Here is a 19,854-nt window from a genome sequence, read left to right on the forward strand (position 1 = left end):
GTCACGGCTACCCATGGTCAACGTGCAGGAAGCTTCCTTACCATATGCCACAGGGGTCAGCTTCAGGACTGTGTGTAGCGGACACTTGAGGTAGGGCAGCTGTTCTGTAGACACAGTGGGGCATGGTTAGCACATCAGAAATGCTGGGTGACAGTGCCTTCCTTCTCACACAACCCTCCCACCTCTTCTGGGGCATGGCCGCACCTGCTGCCTTGTCGAGGAAGTAGGCCAGCAGGCAGCGCATCACAGCCTGGTGGCAGATGACCAGCACATTCTCTTGCCTCTCCAGCTCCATGATGACAGGCTCCAGTCTCTGGACCAGGTCCTCGTAGGACTGCAAGGGCAAGCAGGGAGGTGTCCCTCAGGCCCAGCTTCAGGGGAAGGACAGACACATCCTGGACACTGGGCCACCTTCCACTTCTGCAGCTGTTCACCATTCTGGGAAGCTGTGGCTGGGCCTCCTCCAGCCTGGCCTTCTAAGGGCATGGAGGTGGGCAGCTGAGGAAAGGGGTCAGGTCCTCGTAGGACTGAGAGCGTAGAGCTAGACCTTAGGCTCCATCCCAGGGCACCTCAGTGCCCACCCATGGGGCTCTGCACTAAATCCTCAGCTATGGAACTCATGTGACTGGTGGAAACTGCCCGCTTCCAGCCCACAGCAAACAGAGCGCACTGGCAAGAGCACCGGGGAAGGGAGGAAAGACCTGGAATTTCCTGAATGTAACTCATCAGTTACAGCTGGGGTCCCCAGGAACTATCCTCAGTCTACTTGTCCAGTATCTTCCCCATGCCTGCCATGATATATGGTTTGGGCCCCTGAGGGGCCTCTTGCCCTGGTAGGCTTGGAGATTTTCATCAGTTTCATACTTCTACACACAATGAGTGGTCCTTCAAAAATGGCCTCCAGCAGTCAGAAATGAATGTGCCCTGAGCTTTGATTAGGAAGCAAGAATGACACGCTGATTTGTGCTGGCTCCTGGTATAGTTCTGGCAAAATCCTAGATCAATTCTTCTTTTTTTTTAATTTATTAACTTTAAAAAAAAAAAAGACAGGGTTTCACCGTGTTGGTTAGGCTGGTCTTGAACTCCCGACCTCAGGTAAGCTGCCTGCCTTGGCCTCCAAAGTGCTTAGATTACAGGCGTGAGATACCACGCCCGGCTGATCAATTCTTTAGCTAACATGAATTTCTCAACCAATTCTCCTCCCTGTATTCTCAAGTTTGAGCAGCCAGCTGCTTTGTTTCTTCTGACCGTTATCCAGGTTGGTTCTAAATCTGACCTTGGCCTCACAACATGATGTGGGGAATAGTGAGTGTTCCCAAGAGTTATACTATCCTGAGGATGGTACAGTATAGGGGCCTGTGAGCCTGACTTCTGGGTGGAGGTGTTTCTACATGTGTACATGTATGTGTTGATGGGGGGTATTTTTATTTGGCCCCTGCCCCAGGCCACCTCCTGGAAGTGGAAGAAGATGCCTCAGTCAAAAGTGACCCTGAGTTTCTGACCTGGGGCCTGGGCTGACCTGTATCAGAGAAGGTGACAAGTGCAGTGGCTTGCGGTAGCCACAACTCATGTATGGAAGGTCTCCCTGGGGCTGGTGCCAGGGCTGCAACATGGTGTCCCCAACCCCCCAGCCATTTGAGCACGCTGGAGAGGGCCAACAACTCCCTGGGAAAGGAGCTGGCCTGGGAATGCCAGGGGACCGTGCACTGTCTACGGGGTTCCCAGGAAAGCCTAACCCCACTGACCTCTCACCTCAGGCCCTGCCCTTTCAAATTCTCCACCCTGGGGAAGGGGAACAAGAATGTGGAGCAGGGAGCCAAAGGTGTCTGGGTTGAAGGCCTGCCCTGCATGGCACTGCCCACCCCCAACCCGAGGAAGGGACTAAGGTCCAGCCCGCATAGCTGGGAAGCAATGGAGATGAAACACACCCAGGCTGGCCTGCCTCCAAGACCAGGCCCCTTATGCTACCCTTGTAGCCCCTGCAGAGACCCACAGGCCCTCAGCCACAGTGGGTATTCCTGGGTGGGCAGTAGGTGGCTGGGACTAAGCGTCAAACTCCACCTACCTCCCCTTTAGGGTACCGATACCGGTACTTGTCCTGGTCCCGCAGGGCGAACTCCAGTGGATAATTATCCTGAATTTCTTCATAGGTCATTTCCTCACAGACGCCCTAGGGAGTTACCACAGTCATCACACCTCCTGCAAGGCCCAGAAGATGAGCCTTGTGGGAGCAGGAGCGGGAGCGGGGGGTGAGGTAGCATCAAGGAGAAGAGAGCAAGTTCATGGGCATTTCCTGTACCAAGGGAACAGGAACCTGTCTAGGGAGGGGAGGCCCTCTAGGAACACTTAGCATTGGTGGTTCCTTGTTTGTAAAAGCTACCAGGACAGTCTTGCCCACTTATCCATCACCCGTCCATTCAGTTTACGCCATAAACATGAACACAGATGTGTTTTTTCTTTTTTTCTATTTTTTTGAGATGGAGTCTCGCTCGTGTTCCCAAGGCTGGAGTGCAGTGGCACAATCTCAACTCATTGCAACCTCTGCCTCCCAGATTCAAGTGATCCTCCTACCTCAGCCTCTCAAGTAGCTGGGATTACAGGCATGTGCCACCACACCTGGCTATTTTGTGTGTGTGTGTGTGTGTGTGTATTTTTAATAGAGACGGGGTTTCTCCATGTTGGTCAGGCTGGTCTCAAACTCCCGACCTCAGGTGATCTGCCCGCCTTAGCCTCCCAAAGTGCTGGGATTACAGGTGTGAGCCACCTCTCTTGGCTGTTTTTTCTTTTATGTGCTATGGAAATACTGCTTGCGAGTATAGGTTATGTAAACTATGAAGCAAAACTTCACTTGTGTTATTTGGGATACACACACACACACACACACACACACACACACACAGGCAGCATAGATCATCTTCTACAAATGCCATTTTAAAAAAAAGACAGCCAAGAAGAATACTGATTGAAAATAAGTATGTGGCTGGGCACCGTGGCTCACGCCTGTAATCCCACCACTTTGGGAGGCCGAGGAGGGTGGATACCCTGAGGTCAATAGTTTTGAAACCAGCCTGGCCAACATGTTAAAACTCTGTCTCTACTAAAAATATAAACATTAGCTTGGCATGGTAGTGGGCACCTGTAATCCCAGCTACTTAGGAGGCTGAGGCAGGAGAATCACTTGAACCCAGGGGGCAGAGTTTGCAGTGAGCCGAGATCACACCACTGCACTCCAGCCTGGGCAACAGAGTGAGACTCCATCTCAAGAAATTAAAAAAAAAAACAAAAAACTAGATGTGTCATTTAAGGTCCCTGAGAGACCAGGAGTCAGTCTCGTCATCTCCTCACTAGCCATGACCACCCTTGACTAAGCCCATGTTATGGGCAACAATATGGACCACTTCCTGGGGACCCTGTGAAGAGTGATAACCTCCCTCCAGTCAACTCTTCTGCCAAGGAGCCAGTCACGTTTGAACTGACCAGTGTCTGTCCCTCCAAGGCTCACGCCAAGAGTCAGCAGAGAAGACACACCTGGGGATAGGAAGAAGCAATAGAATGCCCTTAATACAAAGCTGCTGCTCCCTGCCTTTGTGCTAGGATTTGTCTACAAAGCCTGGTGGGTGGGGTGGTGAGGGGGGAGGGGGGCAACACTGACTACCAAAAAAGGAAAAATAGGCCGGGCGACGTGGCTCACACCTGTAATCCCAGCACTTTGGGAGGCCAAGTCATGCAGATCACCAGAGGTCAGGAGTTCAAGACCAGCCTGACCAACACGAAGAAAGCCCGTCTCTACTAAAAATACAAAATTAGCCGAGCATGGTGGTGCATGCCTGTAATCCCAGCTACTCAGTAGGCTGAGGCAGGAGAATCGCTTAAACCCAAGAGGCAGAGGTTGCGGTGAGCCAAGATTGCGCCATTGTACTCCAGCCTGGGCAACAAGTGCAAAACTGTGTCTCAAAATAAATAAATAAATAAGGAAAAATTAAAGGAAAATCTAGGCAGGGTATGGCGGCTCACTTTGGGAGGCCAAGGCAGGTGGATCACCTGAGATCAGGAGTTTGAGACTAGCCTGACCAACATGGTGTAACCCCGTATCTACTAAAAATACAAAAAAAAAAATTAGCTGGGCATGGTGGCGCATACCTGTAAATCCCAGCTACTCAGGAGGGGCTGAGGCAGGAGAATTGTTTGAACCTGGGAGGCAGAGGGTGCAGTGAGCTGAGATCACGCCACTGCACTCTACCCTGGGCAACAGAGTGAGACCCTGACAGGTGTGGTGACACGCCTGTACTCCCAGTGCTTTGGGAGGCTGAGGTGGGTGGATCACCTGAGGTCAGGAGTTTGAGATCAGCCTGACCAACATGGAGAAATCCTGTCTCTACTAAAAATACAAAATTAGCCAAGTGTGGTGGCTCATGCCTATAATCTCAGCTACTCGGGAGGCTGAGGCAGAAGAATTGCTTGAACCCAGGAGGCGGAGGTTGGGGTGAGCTGATATGGTGCCAATGCACTCCAGGCTCAGCAACAAAAGCGAAACTCCATTTCAAAAACAAAACAAATCAAAAACAAAAACAAAGATGAAGAAAGCTTGCTCTATCATCCTCTTCACTTCCTCTGTGCCTTCACTAGAATCACCTTTAACGTCTATATTTCTACTAACAGTCTCTTCAAGACAATCTAAGCTTTTTGTTATCACGCACCACAAAATTCTTCCAGGCTCTACCCACTATCCCACTTCATAACCACTTCCACATTTTCAGTTCTTTATTACAGCAGCCAGCAGGCATGAACCACCATGCCTAGCTAATTTATCGTTTTTTTAGTAGAGGCGTGGTTTCGCCATATTGACCAGGCTTGTCTAGAACTCCTGGCCTCAAGTGATCTCCCCATCTCGGCCTCCCATAGTGCTGGGATTACAGTCGTGAGCCACTGTGCCTGGCCAGCTTCCACCAACTTAAAGAATACATATATCATCATGAAAAGAACATCGATAGAAATATGAGCAGTAAAGGTGCCTCTGTGAGGCCACAAAAGGAAATGAGGGTTTCTCTAGGGTTCATGTTCCTGGACCCTAGAGAAAAGGTTACCTTTGTTATAAAGTGGCAGAGAATGTGGCTAAATTGAGTTCCCATGTTGGATGGCCACAACCAGGAAGACTGATGGTAACAAGTATAGGCAGGCATGTGGAGAATCAGAGCCCTCACAAACTGCAGGAGGGAATGTGAGATGGTGAAGCCACTTTGGAAAACTGTGTGGCAGTTTCTCAAAAAGTTGAATGTAGAATTACCATCTGACCTAGCAATTCTATTCCTAGCATACAGTGAAGAGAACTAAAAACATAAGTCCACACAAAAACTTATGCCAGGTACGGTGGCTCACATCTGTAATCCCACCACTTTGGGAGACTGAGGCAGGCAGATTGCTTGAGCCCAGGAGTTTGAGGCCAGCCTGGACAACATGATGAAACCCCGTCTCTACAAAAAAAATACAAAAAATCAGCCAGGTGTGGTAGCGAGTTCCTGTAGTCCCAGCTACTTGGGAGGCAGAGGTAGGAAGATTGCTTGACCCCAGATGAAGGCTACAGTGAGTTGAGATCGTGCCACTGCACTCAGCCTTGTTTTATTTTGTTTTTGAGACAGGGTATTGCCCTACCCTGCAACTGCAATACCCTGTCTCAAAAACAAAAACCTTGGACATGAATGTTCACAGCAGCATTATCCACATAGCCCAAAAGTGGCAGCAACTCAAATGCCCATCAACTAATGAATGGATACATAATATGTGGTATATTTATACAATGGGATGTTATTTGGCAATGTAAAGGAATGAAATACTGCTACATGCTACACAAATAAACCCTGAAAACATCAGGGTAGCTTAAGGCTGAAGGAAAGGTTGGAGGGAAATGGGAAGTGAGTGCTGATGGGCACAGGATTTCTCTTTGGTGTGATGAAATGTCCTGAAACTGATGGTGATGATGGTTGCATAACCCCATGAACACACTAAAAACCGCTGAACTGTATACTTTGTTTATTTATTTATTATCAGACCGAGTCTCCCCTTGTCTCCCAGGCTAAAGTGCAATGGCACAATCTCGGCTCACTGCAACCTTTACCTCCTGGGTTCAAGCAATTCTCTTGCCTCAGCCTCCCAAGTAGCTGGGACTACAGGCGTGCACCACCACAAACGGCCTGAACAGCATACTTTAAAGGGGCGAATTCCATGGTATATGAATTACAGCTCAATAAAGCTATCGTTTTTTTAAGGAACTATAAGGCAATAAATTGTGGATTCAACTAAAAAAAGTCACAATGTTGGAACAGAAGAAAAGCCCAAGGCTGTTTATCAGAAGGTACGTGGAAAAGATAAACATAGAAATATGATTAATGAATCACAGAAACTGCAATAGTTTCAAAACTTGAAAGATAAAAAAGAAGGCTGGATGCGGTGGCTCACGCCTGTAATCCCAGCACTTTGGGAGGCCAAGGCAGGTGGATCACAAGGTCAGGAGGTCAAGACCATCCTGGCTAACATGGTGAAATCCCTTCTCTACTAAAAATACAAAAAAAACAAAATCAGTTGGGCATGGTGATACGCGCCTGTAGTCCCAGCTACTCGGGAGGCTGAAGCAGGAGAATCACATGAACCCTGGAGGTGGAGGTTGTGGGGAGCCAAGATCGCACCATTGTACTCCAGCCTGGGCAACAAGAGCAGAACTCCATCTCAAAAAATAAAAAATAAAACAATTACCATAGGATCTGGCAATTCAACTTCTAGGTCTACACCAAAAAGAACTGAGTTGAGAGCAGGGTCTCAAAGAGACATTTGTATCCATGTTCAAAGCTGCATTATCCACAACAGCTAAAAAGTGGAAGCCATCCAAGTGACCACTGACAGACAAATGGGTAAGCAAAATGTGGTATGTACTTTTTTTTTTTTTTTTTTTGAGATGGAGTATTGCTCTGTCTCACAGGCTAGAGTTCAGTGGCATGATCTCAGCTCACTCCAACCTGTGCCTCCTGGGTTCAAGCGATTCTCTTGCTTCGGCTTTATGAGTAGCTGGGATTACAGGTGCCTGCCACTGTGCCTGGCTAATTTTTGTATTTTTAGTAGAGATGGGGTTTCACCATCTTGATCACGCTGGTCTTGAACTCCTGACCTTGTGATCCACTCACCTCGGCCTCCCAAAGTGCTGGGATTACAGGCCTGCGCCCAGGAGCAGAATCTTATTCTGCCTTAAAAAGGAAGAAAAGTCTTAAGTCTGGGTGTGGTGGTTCGCACTTGTAATCCTGGCACTTTGGGAGGCCAAGGTGGTAGAATCGCTTGAGGCCAGGAGTTTGAGACCACCCTCAGCAACACAGCAAACCTCGCTTCTCTACAAAAAGTAAAAAAAATTAGCTAGGCATGGTAGTGTGGACTTGTTAGTTCCAGCTACTTGGGAGGCTAAAGCAAGAGAATCACTGAGTCTAGGAGTTTGAGGCTGCAGTTATTGCCACATTGCACTGTAGCCTGGGTGACAGAGTGAGACATTGTCTTAAAAAAAAAAACAAGAAAAAGGAAGGAAACTCTTATACAAGCTACAACATGGATGAACCTAGAGGATATTATGCTAAGCGAAGTAACCAGTTACAAAAAGACAAATATTATATTATTCCACTTATCTGAGGTATATAAAGTAGTAAAAGTCATAGAGACAGAAAGTGGTTGCCAGGGGCTGGGAGTAGCAAACAGAGAGTGATTATTTTTCTTTTTAAAAATTTTTTTAGAGATGGGGTCTCACTATGTTGCCCAGGCTGGAGTGCAGGAGCCATTCATGAATGTAATCATAATACACTACAGCCTCGAACTCGGGCTCAAGCAATCCTTCCACTAGTCCCAAGTACCTAGGACTACAGGCGTATGCCAGCATATCAGCCTTGAGTTATTGCTCAGTGGTTATAGATTCTGCTTGCAAGTTTCAAAGAGTTCTGGAGATGTGTGGTGGTGACCACTGCAGAGCAATGTGAATGTACTTCATACCCCTGAAATGAAATGTACACTTCAAAATCTCTATGATGGTAAATTTTATGTTATGTGGTATTTTACCACAATTTAAAAAAAATGGAAAAACAAAGGCAGGGATGATAACATTCAAATTAGTCAAAGTATATATCCATGGCAAAAGTTTTTCGTATTGAAAAGGGAACCACCCAGATAAAGAAAAAGCCAGGACACAGCAGCTGATCCCAGATTTGCTCTGGTCCCAACAAAAACAACTATTATTTTAAAAAGGACAAATCAGCCAGGAGCCGTGGCTCATGCCTGTAATCCCAGCACTTTGGGAGGCCAAGGTGGGTGGATCACTTGAGATCAGGAGTTCAAGACAAGCCTGGCCAACATGGCGAAACCTCGGCTCTACTAAAAATAGAAAAATTAGCTGAGTGTGGTGGCAGGCGCCAGTAATCCCAGCTACTCAGGAGGCTGAGGCATGAGAATCACTTGAACCCAGGAGACAGAGGTTGCAGTGAGCCGAGATCATGCTGTTGAACTCCAGCCTAGCCAACAAGAGCAAACCTCTGTCTCAAAAAAAAAAAAAAGAAAAAAAGGACAAGTCATATTCAACAGCTGTTTTTAGACACAAGACTAAGTATAAGCATAAGCAGGACTGTGATCCTTGAGAGAAGGGACACAAGCTAAGGGTAGGAGGCAGCAGCAGAGCCAAGCACAACAAAGAAATAATGGAAGGTTCAAATAAGGAACAAAAGGGAATTCCTAGAGCTTCAAAATACTACATCTGATATGAAAAGTTCACTGGAGGGGTTTAATAAAAATGCAGAAAGTAAGTTCATTTGAAGACAGAGCAGCCGGGCGCAGTGTCTCAAACCTGTAATCCTAGCACTTTGGGAGGCCAAGGTGGGTGGATCACCTGAAGTCAGGAGTTCAAGAGCAGCCTAGCCAACATGGTGAAACCCCATCTTAAAAAAAAAAAAAAAAAGAAAGAAAGAAAGAAAAGAAAAAAAATTGAAGACAGAGCAATAGAACCTATCTAAACGAAAGCTCAGAAGGAAAAAAAAGACTGAGAAAAAAATGAACAGAAGAAAAAAAAAAAAACAGAAGTTCAGTGACCTGTGGGATAATACCAAATAGTGTAACATACATAGAGTAGGAGTCCAGGATGGGAGAAGAGGTGGCAGAAAATACATTTGAAGAAATCATGGCTAACAATTCTTCAAATTTTATATTTAGAAACCCACAAATCCAAGAATCTCAATAAACCCCAAGCATGATAAACATAAAGAAAACCATACCAAGATACATCATAATCAGACTGCTGAAAATCAGCAATAAAGAGAAAATATTCCAGCTGAGGCAACATCTTGAGATCCTGTCTCTACAAAAAATAGAAAAGACTAGCCGGGTGTGGTGGCACATGCCTGTAGTCCCAGCTACTTAGGAGGGGAGATGGGAAGATGGCTTGAGCCCAGAAAGTCAAGGCTCCAGTGAGCTATGACTGTATCATTGCACTCCAGCATGGGTAAGACGTCGGAAAAAAAAAAAAGAAAAAGAAAATATTAAAAGCAGTCAGAGAAAACAGAAAAACATTATATTCAGAAGAGCAAAGATGAGAATAACAACAGACTTCTCTTAGAAACGATGCAAACCCAAAGCCAGAAGAGCATTTTTTTTTTTTTTTTTTTTTTTGAGACAGTCTCACTCTGTCACCCAGGCTGGAGTGCAGGGCACAATCTCAGCCCACTGCAACCACCATCTCCCAAGTTCAAGGAATTCTCCTGCCTCAGCCTCCCGAGTAGCTGGGATTACAGGTGCCTACCACCATGCATGGCAAAAGATGGGGTTTCACCACGTTGGCCAGGCTAGTCTTGAACTCCTGACTTCAGGTGATCCACCCGCCTCAGCCTCCCAAAGTGCTGGGATTATAGACATGAGCCACCGCGCCCGGCCAGAACAGCATCTTTAAAGAGACAAAGGCTAATACTTTCTCATTATTAGGATATCTGCTATGGTGATCTGTGATCAGTCATCTTTGATGTTACTGTTGTAATTGTGCTGGTTTACGTCATTTGTGTCTCCAGATCTAGGAAGGCTGGCTATGGCTGACTGCAGATACCAGGCTTGGCTCCCCTGGCTGCTGATTTCTTGTTGAGCTAGACCATGAGGAACCCTAGCAGGAGGCCATGGGGAGGGAGGAGAGTGAGGTCAAGTTGTTAATTACCAGGCTCATTCCTGAGAATGGTCTAGGGCCTTGGCCAAGGTCCCATCCTGTCAGGCTGCCCTTTCCTCTCTGCTCCCAGCCCCTAGGTTCCTAAATCCTTTCTCTCTCCTCTCGTTTGCCCAAGGGGAGCAATGGCTACTGTAGTTACAAGGTCAGTACCATGCAACAGCCCTTTGGTTTCCCTACACCCTGCCCATACCTTTGTAAACAGTCCCTTTATAAACCCTCACTGAATTAGCCTAATTGGCACAGGAATCTATTTTCTTCTATGTTGCAAATTGATAAGTTGTGAGTTTTTAATTACTTCATAACAAAACATCAAAATATATAAAGCAAAAAAGATTAAATATACAAAGCAAAAATGGATATGCAAAAAAGCAAACAATTATAATGACAGAGTGTATCTATCATCCAACTACAGGCATGCCTCATTTCGTTGTGCTTCACTTGACTGCCCTTTGCAGATACTGAGTTTTCACAAATAGAAGGTCTGTGGTACCCTGCATCAAGCAAGTGAACCGGCACCATTTTCCCAGTTGACTGGGAAAACAGCATATGCTCATTTCTAGTCTGTGTCACGTTTTTGATAATTTATGCAAAATTCAATGATTTTTCATTATTAGCATACCTGTTATGATCTGTGATCAATGATCTTTGATGTTACTGTTTATTTACTTATTTATTTACTTTTCTTTTTTTTTTTTGAGATGGAGTTTCACTCTTATTGCCCAGGCTGGAGTGCAATGGCATGATCTCAGCTCACTGAAACCTCCCTCTCCCAGGTTCAAGTGATTCTCCTACCTCAGCCTCCTGAGTAGCTGGGATTACAGGCATGCGCCACCATGCTCAGCTCATTTTGTATTTTTAGTAGAGACAGGGTTTCTCTATGTTGATCAGGCTGGTTTCGAATTCCTGACCTTAGATGATCTGCCCGCCTCAGCCTCCCAAAATGCTGAGATTACAGTCATGAGCCACCGTGCCCAGCCTATTTATTTATTTATTATTATTTTTTGAGATGGAGTTTCGCTCTTGTTACCTGGGCTGGAGTACAATGGCGCGATCTTGGTTCACTGCAACCTCCGCCTCCTGGGTTCAGGCAATTCTCCTGCCTCAGCCTCCTGAGTAGCTGGGATTACCCGCACATGCCACCATGCCCAGCTAATTTTTCGTATTTTTAGTAGAGACGGGGTTTCACCATGTTGACCAGGATGGTGTCAATCTCTTGACCTCGTGATCCACCCACCTCGGCCTCCCAAAGTGCTGGGATTACAGGCTTGAGTCACCGCGCCCAGCCATGTCCAGCTCTTAATCAAAAATCACCAGCCATACATCAGCTCCAGAAAATATACATAAAATTCCTAAAAATCAACAAGAAAAAGATAAGACAATCCAATAGGGAAAAGGAAAAACAAAAGACCTCAAAAAAATCCAAATGACCAATAAACATAGTAAAAAGCTACCATAATTAAAACAGTGTGATACCACCGCATGAACAGATACATAAATCATATGTAAGAACTTAATATTAAGGCCAGGCATGGTGGCTTAGCCTGGGCAACCTGGTGAAACCTGTCTCTATAAAAGTAGGCTGGGCGTGGTGGCTCACGCCTATAATCCCAGCACTTTGGGAGGCTGAGGTGGGCAGATCACCTGAGGTCAGGAGTTCAAGACCAGCCTGGCCAACATGGTGAAACCTCATCTCTACTAAAAATACAAAAAATTATCTGAGTATGGTTGTGCCTGCCTATAATCCTAGCTACAAAGGAGGCTGAGGCAGGAGAATCACTTGAACTCAGGAGGCGGTGGTTGCAATGAGCTGAGATTGTGCCACTACATTCCAGCCTGGGCGACAGAGCAAGACTCCATCTCAATAGAAAGAAAAAGTAGCAGGGTGTGGTAGTGCACACCTGTGTCCCAGCTATTCAGGAGGATGAGGTGGGAAGATGGCTTGAGTCTGGGAGGTGGAGGTTGCAGTGAGCCGTGATCGCATCACTGCACCAAAAAAAAAAGAGAGAGAGAGAGAGAGAAATATAAATAAAAGTAAGTAAAATAAATCAATAGGAAAAGGATAGATAGATGGTTATAGGTAAAAGAGTTAACTGAGAAAGGAACAGATTTAAGGCTTTTTTCAGAGAATCAAAATTAACTAGTTGGTCTAGATAGTTATATGCAAAAGAGAGGGAGGGAGAAATAGAAAAACAATGCTGAATGTAAGAATAAAGTGTTCCCTGCCCCTCAGCACTATCATCACGACAGTATGGAAAGCAGGTGTTTGGGAGGTGGATGGGGAGGGAGGGATGATAACTACCGCATCAATCTCATTGAGGACCTTCCACTGCTCATAGGGCACGCCCAGCGCCTCGGCTGTCTGGATTGTCCTCTTCATCTGGCTGGTCCAAACCTTCAGATCCTTGATGTTCTGGTCACTGATGAACTGGGCTAGACTCTTGGCAAACTGAAACGCATCATAAGCAAACTCAGACCAATGGGTCCTGGGCTGCCCTGAAAGCATTCCAGAGCCACAGGGTCCATGAGATCATCCCCGCCTTGAACACTCACTATAGGTTTGGTAAAAAGCATAAACTAACTTGTCGATGACACACATGCCCACAAGTGCTGTTCTTGTGTACCCTCCCAGGCCCTGAGCACAGAAGCATAGTTCCAGCTGTGACTCATCAGGGCCACTGCCTCCCCGCAACCGTGTGCCCTGTGCTAGGTGACCACTGAGGCCTCACTACCTCCCCTGGACTGTGGCATACCTATCTGCTACACTGCATGGACTCGGGTCCCTCTGAGGGTGGCATGCCTCTGATGAAAGGGGCTCAGCGAGTGACAGCTCACATGGAGACCAGAGATCCAGGCATTTTCCTGGTGCTTGGTGACCTTCCCTACATCATGGGAAGATTCTAGACTGAATGGTTATTCACCTGGACTGCCCATTAAAAGAATGGGAGCCCAGCCCCAGCGCACACACACATACATATACCCAGCCATGCAGAGGGACAAACGCAGGCCCATGTGCACACGCAAGCACACATGCACTGACCTCCCTGCCCCGGGGGGACAGTCCTGGGTCCCCGCCAATCCGGCCCTTGAGGTTGAGTTCGCTCTCCCCGTGCCGGCAGAGGTAGATGGAGCGGGGAGTCACGTGGATGTTCATGAGGTAATAGACGATGCGGCTCTGGATGTGGTCAGCCACACGGTTCACCACGTAGCTCTGGCCCACATCCATGATCTTGATATAGGACAAGTCCCTTTCCAAAGAGAGGGTAGAAAGAGGCCTGTGAGTGTGGCCAGGGTCCTCTCAGGGCTGTCTGGCCAGCCATGGAGTTCAGCTGCGAGGCCTTGTACCTCTGACCACCAGAGATTACAAACCTCAGGACCATTAGCTGGTGTGCAAGTGATGGGGGTGAGGCAGGAGCAACACAGCACACGTGACGCACAGGCAAACCCGGTGGGAGAGGGGAGGTGCTCGTCACTCATCATGCTTCTAAAAGGTGACATCCAAAGTGGGGGTTCCGCCATACCACATCATGACTTTCACCGCTGCTCATGTGCCCCTTGGGCCCCCCTCCTTGCCTACCTCCAACCTCTCAATACACTGTAAGTTGAACCAAGAGACGGTTTTCCCGAGGGTTGTTGACCTGGGAGTAGCTGGCAAACGCTCCACGCCCCCACTCTTCCTGGTCAGCCGTCCAAGGACCTGGCCTTTCCTTCCCCAGTGACCTCCTCCCGCTAGAACCCAGTCCAGGTCATCTGTGAGTGCCGAGCAGCCGCCACACCCCACCCTGGGTAGCTGGTGGATGAGACAGAAAGCACAGGAGGACAGGAGGATGGTGCCGGTGGCAGCAGCTGAAAAACCCAGCTCAGCCACTTGCCCCGCTCTGGACCCGTGCGGCGCTGCAGCTGGGAGAGTGCACTGATCTGTCTCTAGGTGTGGGGGTGCAGGGTGGGCTCTGGTTCGGGCTGTTCTCACAGCCTCTGGATATTCTCAGCTGACCTCTTACTGTCTGGACTTTGGGACCTTGGTTTGGGGGTATCAGGATGACACCACCAATAAAAGCAAGAGCAATGCTTACTGACAAATCCAACAGGAGCCGCTCCAGACAAATGGATCATGTCACAGAACCACAGGGAGAAATGCTGTCCTGGGGGACCATGAAAGCCAGAGAGGCCCAGGCAGCAGATGCCATTCAGCTCAGGCCCAGCCTGCACTGGCTCCAGAACCCAGCTGAGGACACTGCTCTGTGCACATCCCAAAAGCATTCATCTCACAGTTGCTTGCGTTTCTTGGTTCATGTACATCACATATTCTTTGTTTTTTGGGGACTGAGCTGGGGTACAGTGCTGTAATCACAACTCACTGCAACCTCTGCAGCCTTGATCTACCTGGGCTTAGGTGATTTTCCCACCCCACCCTCCTAAGTAGCTGGGAGTACAGGCACGTGCCACCACTCCTGGCTAATTTTTGTATTTTTTGTAGAGACAGGGTTTCATCATGCTGCCAAGACTGGTCTCAAAATCCTGGGCTCAAGCAATCCTCCAGCCTCAGCCTCCCAAAATGCTGGGATTACAGGCATGAGCCACTCTGCCTGGCCTGTATCATACATTCTTATAGAATTACAGAACCTAAGCAGAAGTTTGTATTCCAGCCTTTTCACTTAATGCAGTGTTATATTTTCCCATGTCTCCCCATAATGGTGAGTTATAATGATGACAGTAACACTTTACCAAGGACTAAATTATTATTTACTCAACCACTGCCCCATGTGTTCTGTAACATGGAATTTGGTGAACTATGGCCAGGCAGTCAAATTCAGCCTTGGTTTGTTTTTATCAAGTTTTACTGGAACACAGCTCTGCCCATTGGTACAGTGACAGCAGAGCTGAGTGCCTGCAACAGAGACTGCACATCCTATAAGGTCTAAATAAAATATTTACTCCCTAATCTTTGACAGAAAATATTTGCCAACCCCTGCGCTAAGACCCCCTGCATAGAAATTCAGCTTGGGTCGGCACAGTAACTCACACCTGTAATTCCAGCACTTTGGGAGGCCAAGGTGGGAGGATCATTTGAGATCAGGAGTTCGAGACCCGCCTGGCCAACATGGTGAAACACCATCTCTACCAATAATACAAAAATTAGCAGGGCGTGGTGGCAGGCACCTGTAATCCCAGCTACTTGGGAGGCTGAGGCAGGAGAATCACTTAAACTGGGAAGGTGGAAGGTTGCGGTAAGCTGACATCACGTCATTGCACTCCAGCCTGGGCAACAAGAGCGAAACTCCATCTCAAAAAAAAAAAGACATTTGACTTGATTTCATGATGAAATAGTATAAAATCCTGACTTTTCAGATGAGGTAACAGGTGTTGTACAAGTCACCTCTGGCCAAAAATTTCTGCCACAAGGAAATAAACAGAAAAGGTCAAACCAGCTCTGCTTTTTGGTCCCCCAGCCACCACCATGGGGAGCCACAGGAGGCAGCCAAGTGCGACCCCTGCCACCCGCCATCACAGTTGCAGGGCAAGGCGCTGCCCTGGCTCACCTATCCAGGTCCTCATCCAGCGACTCATAGGAGTTCTGATAGCACTCAATGCGCCTCATGAAGTCGTCCGTGGCCTCGTCACTGTCGCGGTTGACATAGTCAGGACTGCCCAGTTTCACTTGCTGTCGGAGCCAGGCACAGAGCAAGGACATATCAGGATTGGGGGCCAGAGAGCAAGGAGGCTGCTGGGCAAGGGCTGAGGAGGTTGGGCCCTAGATCAGGGCAGAGACCTGAGGCTGGAAGCTAAGATGGGGGGCTTGTCCCATGAGGACGAGTCCAGCAACTTCCTGGTCTGAGTTCTCCCACCAGTGCCGAAAGGGTATCACTGAGGGTCCTGGGATTGAAGTCCTTTATCCTTGTGGTATAGGGGAAGGCCTGGAAGCCTTTCTCTGCCCTCAACTCTCATTTCCCCAGACCCAAATAGCCATATCTGTGATAAACTGGGGGAAGGGAAGGGAAGAATTAGTCTTTCTCTGAAATATAAAACATGCCCCCACCTCCTACCCCTGCTGAAGCTGCTCTCCTACTGTCCAGGTGGTTATGAGGGGAGGAGGGTTGCCCACCAGCCATCCAGCCTTCCACATGGTGGTGCACAGAGGCGAGGCTCACCTGACCCAACATTCGAGGTTACACTGCCTCCCTACCTCCACAAGGTTCAAGACCAAATTAAGGTTAGCCAAAGCCCGGAAAAGGGATGTCCTTGTCACATACCACCTTCTGACAAGGTCAGATGTGCCACTCACCACGATGTTAGCAGCTATGACCTCAGGATCCACACAGACGGACTCAACAAAAAAGGTCTTCGGCAGGACCAGAAGAGCCAGGGTGGCAGGAGGGAAGAACACATTCAGGGCCTCCTGTCTTGCTCCTCAGCACCCTCCACTCCCCAAGGCCCATGCTGACCAGCAGCCCTGATCCCTGCTTCTGGGGTTGGAGGCGGGGTCGAGGAGTCCAGAGCTAAAGCAGGTGCTGCCCTATCCTAGACTGTCCCACCAAGGCTCCCTTCCCCCAGAAAGCAAACCTCAGGTGGAGACAGCCCCTCTCATCCCAAATTACACCCAGGAGCCATGCCAGCCCCATGCCCCTCATGCATCAGCAGGTGATGAGAGGAGCCCTGGAGGGCAGGGGGCATGCCACAGTTCCGCCAAGGAGAGGAGCCAAGGAGGCCTCACCTTGTAGCCATTCTGTTCTCCAAAATTAAAGATGGTCGCTCTCCGTTCTCGGGTGGTGTTTGTGGCATCAAAAACCTAGGACCAAACTAGGGTTAACTCGGCCTCTTGCCCTGGGGAAGGTAGGAGGCACCTGAGGGCTGCAGCACAGGCTCTCTGGGGACTAGATTTCTCAGAAGGACCAGCTGCTGCCAGGGCCACTTCCTGGCCAGTCTCCTTCAGACTTGCAAGGGCTGGGCTGGCCCTCCCCTTCCTTAGAAAGGATGCCCCAGGGACGCTAGAAAGAGAGGATGCCTGTGCTCCCCCGCTGGGAGCACACCCTTGGCACAGAAGAACCTACTCAGTGCTGCTCTGCACACAGTGGGCACTCAGTTTGTGTCTGACCAACAGGAATTCCAGTGAAACCAGTTAAACCTGGTGAACTGAACCTACGTTTATTTCTACTCCATCCTGACTCCCCAGTAAAATGGGAACAGAAGGATAAAGAGAAAAAGAGAGGAGAGGACAGGAGATGGAGAGGCCAACACAATTCTGTCAGATAGACCCATGATGAAGAACTCAGAGGCATGTAGGAAACTGAGCACAGGTGCTCGCCAACAGGAGCCCTCAGGAGTGTGCACCGGCACCATTAAGAAAAGGGACAAAGCTGGAGAGGAAATGGGAGGACTGGCTGGCTGACAAAGAAGAGCTGGAGGCCCAGGACCCCTTCCCAACCCCATCTGGCTGGGTGCTGACCCATCTGAAGCTCTTTGCAAAGTACCTGGGGCCTGCACAAGCATCCTCTGATGCGGCCACTTGCCAGTACATCTAAGCAGTTTTTTTTAACAGCATCGCTTTTTAATTTTTTTTTTTTTGAGAGATGGAGTTTCGCTCTTGTTACCCAGGCTGGAGTGCAATGGCGCGATCTTGGCTCACCGCAACCTCTGCTTCCTGGGTTCAAGCAATTCTCCTGCCTCAGCCTCCTGAGTAGCTGGGATTACAGGCACGCGCCATCATGCCCAGCTAATTTTTTGTATTTTTAGTAGAGACGGGGTTCACCATGTTGACCAGGATGGTCTCAATCTCTTGACCTTGTGATCCACCCACATCAGCCTCCCAAAGTGCTGGGATTATAGGCTTGAGCCATCGCGCCCGGCCGTGCAGCGAGCTATTTAAGCCACTACACTCCAGCCTGGACAACAGAGCAAGACCACGTCTCAAGGAAAACAACAACAATACCCATATACTTGTAAGATAATGTTGAAGACGTCTCTCTCAAAACAAAAAAGACAAAGAGAGAAAATAAGGGAAAAAAAGATAAAATTGTAATCAAGCTAGCATGTAGCCACCAGGAGTTCTAGAAAAAGCAGCTCAGAAAATGGGAACAGGGATGGAATGAGTTGCCAGAAAGGGGCAGAGGTGATTTATCAAAGAAATACTACACATGTTAGTCTAAGACCTTCAGAAAAAAAAAGAAAAAAAAAATACTACATGACAATTTCCCTGACCTGGAGACCAAGTGTTATGATGAAAAGGGCCCCCCAGGACCATGTATGGTGAGGAGAAAAGACCCACTACAAAGCACATTACCTTGAAGATCCTAAAGGCCTCCCAAGAGGAAGGGGCATGAGAAACTCCCAGCTCCCTCAAAGAGATGAATCTTTTAGGAAGATCAGCAAATCAGAATGACATGAGACTTCTCCACAGCCATGCTAGAAGCCATAAGACATTACAGTGGAAAAGTCCTAAGGGAAAAGCACTTTTCACCTAGAATTCTATACCCAACCATCAAATGTGAGGATTAAAAAAAGACATTTCATCTGGGCATGGTGGTTCATGCCTGTAATCCCAGCACTTTGGGAGGCTGAGGTGGGTGGATCATCTCAGGTCAGGAGTTCAAGACCAGCCTGACCAACATGGTGAAACCCCATCTCTCTTAAAAATGCAAAGATCAGCCACATGTGGTGGCAGGTGCCTGTAATCCCAGCTGCTCAGGAGGCTGAGGCAGGAGAATCGCTAGAACTTGGGAAGAGGAGGTTGCAGTGAGCTGAGATCATGCCACTGCACTCCAGCCCACTGCACTCCAGCCCAGGGGACAGAGTAAGACTCCGTCTCAAAAAAAAAAAAAAGACATTTTAGATATGCAAGATCTCATACAATTTACCTCCAGAAGCACCTTTCTCAGGAAGTTACTGGAGGATGTGTTTCAATGAAACAAATCAGCAAGTCAAGGAGAGGATGATGTGGGATCCATAGGTAGAATATTCAACCCAGGAGAGAGAAGGGTGATGCCTGTGCTACAGGCACAGAGTGGAGCTGGAGACAGAGAACTCCAGAGGGCATGACTCCAAGAAGGAAAAGGACACCCCAGCTCAGCCCTGTTCCGCCCTTCCATCTGACTGTGGGCTGGGGGCACACACAGGTGGAATCTCCTTAACCCAGGATTCAGTGGGTTCCTGCAATAACCAGTAAAGCTGAGCAGGACTCTCCCCACCCACACCATGAGAAATCACATTTACTAAAGACTTAGGCAACCTGATAACCTGTAACTTATGGGGTGGTCAACAAAACAAGTATTCAGAGGGAAGCCCTGCAGGGTCAAATGCAGCCACCACCTTCCCAGAGGGAAACTCCTGGCCCACATACAGCCTCTGGCTTCCTCCTGCATAGCTGCTGCAGACTTCCTCCCAAGGGCTGGCACCCACAGCATCTGGAGCATACACACCCTGCCTTCCCCTCCAGATGAGCAAAGGCACAGATGTGGGTGGGCTCCCATATGTCACTCCCAGCTGTCACCAGAGTGTCACACTCACCGCCACATGTCCCCCCTCCTCACTAAGGAACCGCCGGACATCACGGAGGGCTGCCAGAGCACACTGCCTTCAAGAGAGAAAACACAGGGTCAGCCCAGCACCCAAACCTGGCTGCAGGAGGGCGGCCAGGGACACAC

The 19,854-nt window shown here is 48.4% G+C and overlaps 1 protein-coding gene across 7 annotated transcripts in view; it reads right to left on the reverse strand.

Annotated features, from left to right (window-relative positions):
- PFKFB4 (6-phosphofructo-2-kinase/fructose-2,6-biphosphatase 4) overlaps positions 1-19,854 on the reverse strand; it is a 43,216-nt gene that overhangs the window by 5,384 nt on the left and 17,978 nt on the right. For 5 of the 7 annotated variants that reach the window (XM_035275393.3, XM_035275391.3, XM_035275394.3 and 2 more), the window contains exons 4-12: positions 19,718-19,784; positions 16,929-17,003; positions 16,500-16,556; positions 15,757-15,878; positions 13,257-13,464; positions 12,519-12,665; positions 2,066-2,170; positions 205-334; positions 42-104 (exon numbers count right to left, since the gene is read on the reverse strand). In XM_035275393.3, the coding sequence (XP_035131284.1) occupies positions 42-104; positions 205-334; positions 2,066-2,170; positions 12,519-12,665; positions 13,257-13,464; positions 15,757-15,878; positions 16,500-16,556; positions 16,929-17,003; positions 19,718-19,784 (974 nt within the window). Of the gene's footprint in view, positions 1-41; positions 105-204; positions 335-371; positions 528-2,065; positions 2,171-12,518; positions 12,666-13,256; positions 13,465-15,756; positions 15,879-16,499; positions 16,557-16,928; positions 17,004-19,717; positions 19,785-19,854 lie in introns of those variants that run through there. The other 2 variants (XM_035275395.3, XM_035275396.3) reach the window with 2 other exon arrangements.

The sequence above is a fragment of the Callithrix jacchus genome, chromosome 15 (assembly GCF_049354715.1).
Source record: "Callithrix jacchus isolate 240 chromosome 15, calJac240_pri, whole genome shotgun sequence".
NCBI lineage: Eukaryota > Metazoa > Chordata > Mammalia > Primates > Cebidae > Callithrix > Callithrix jacchus.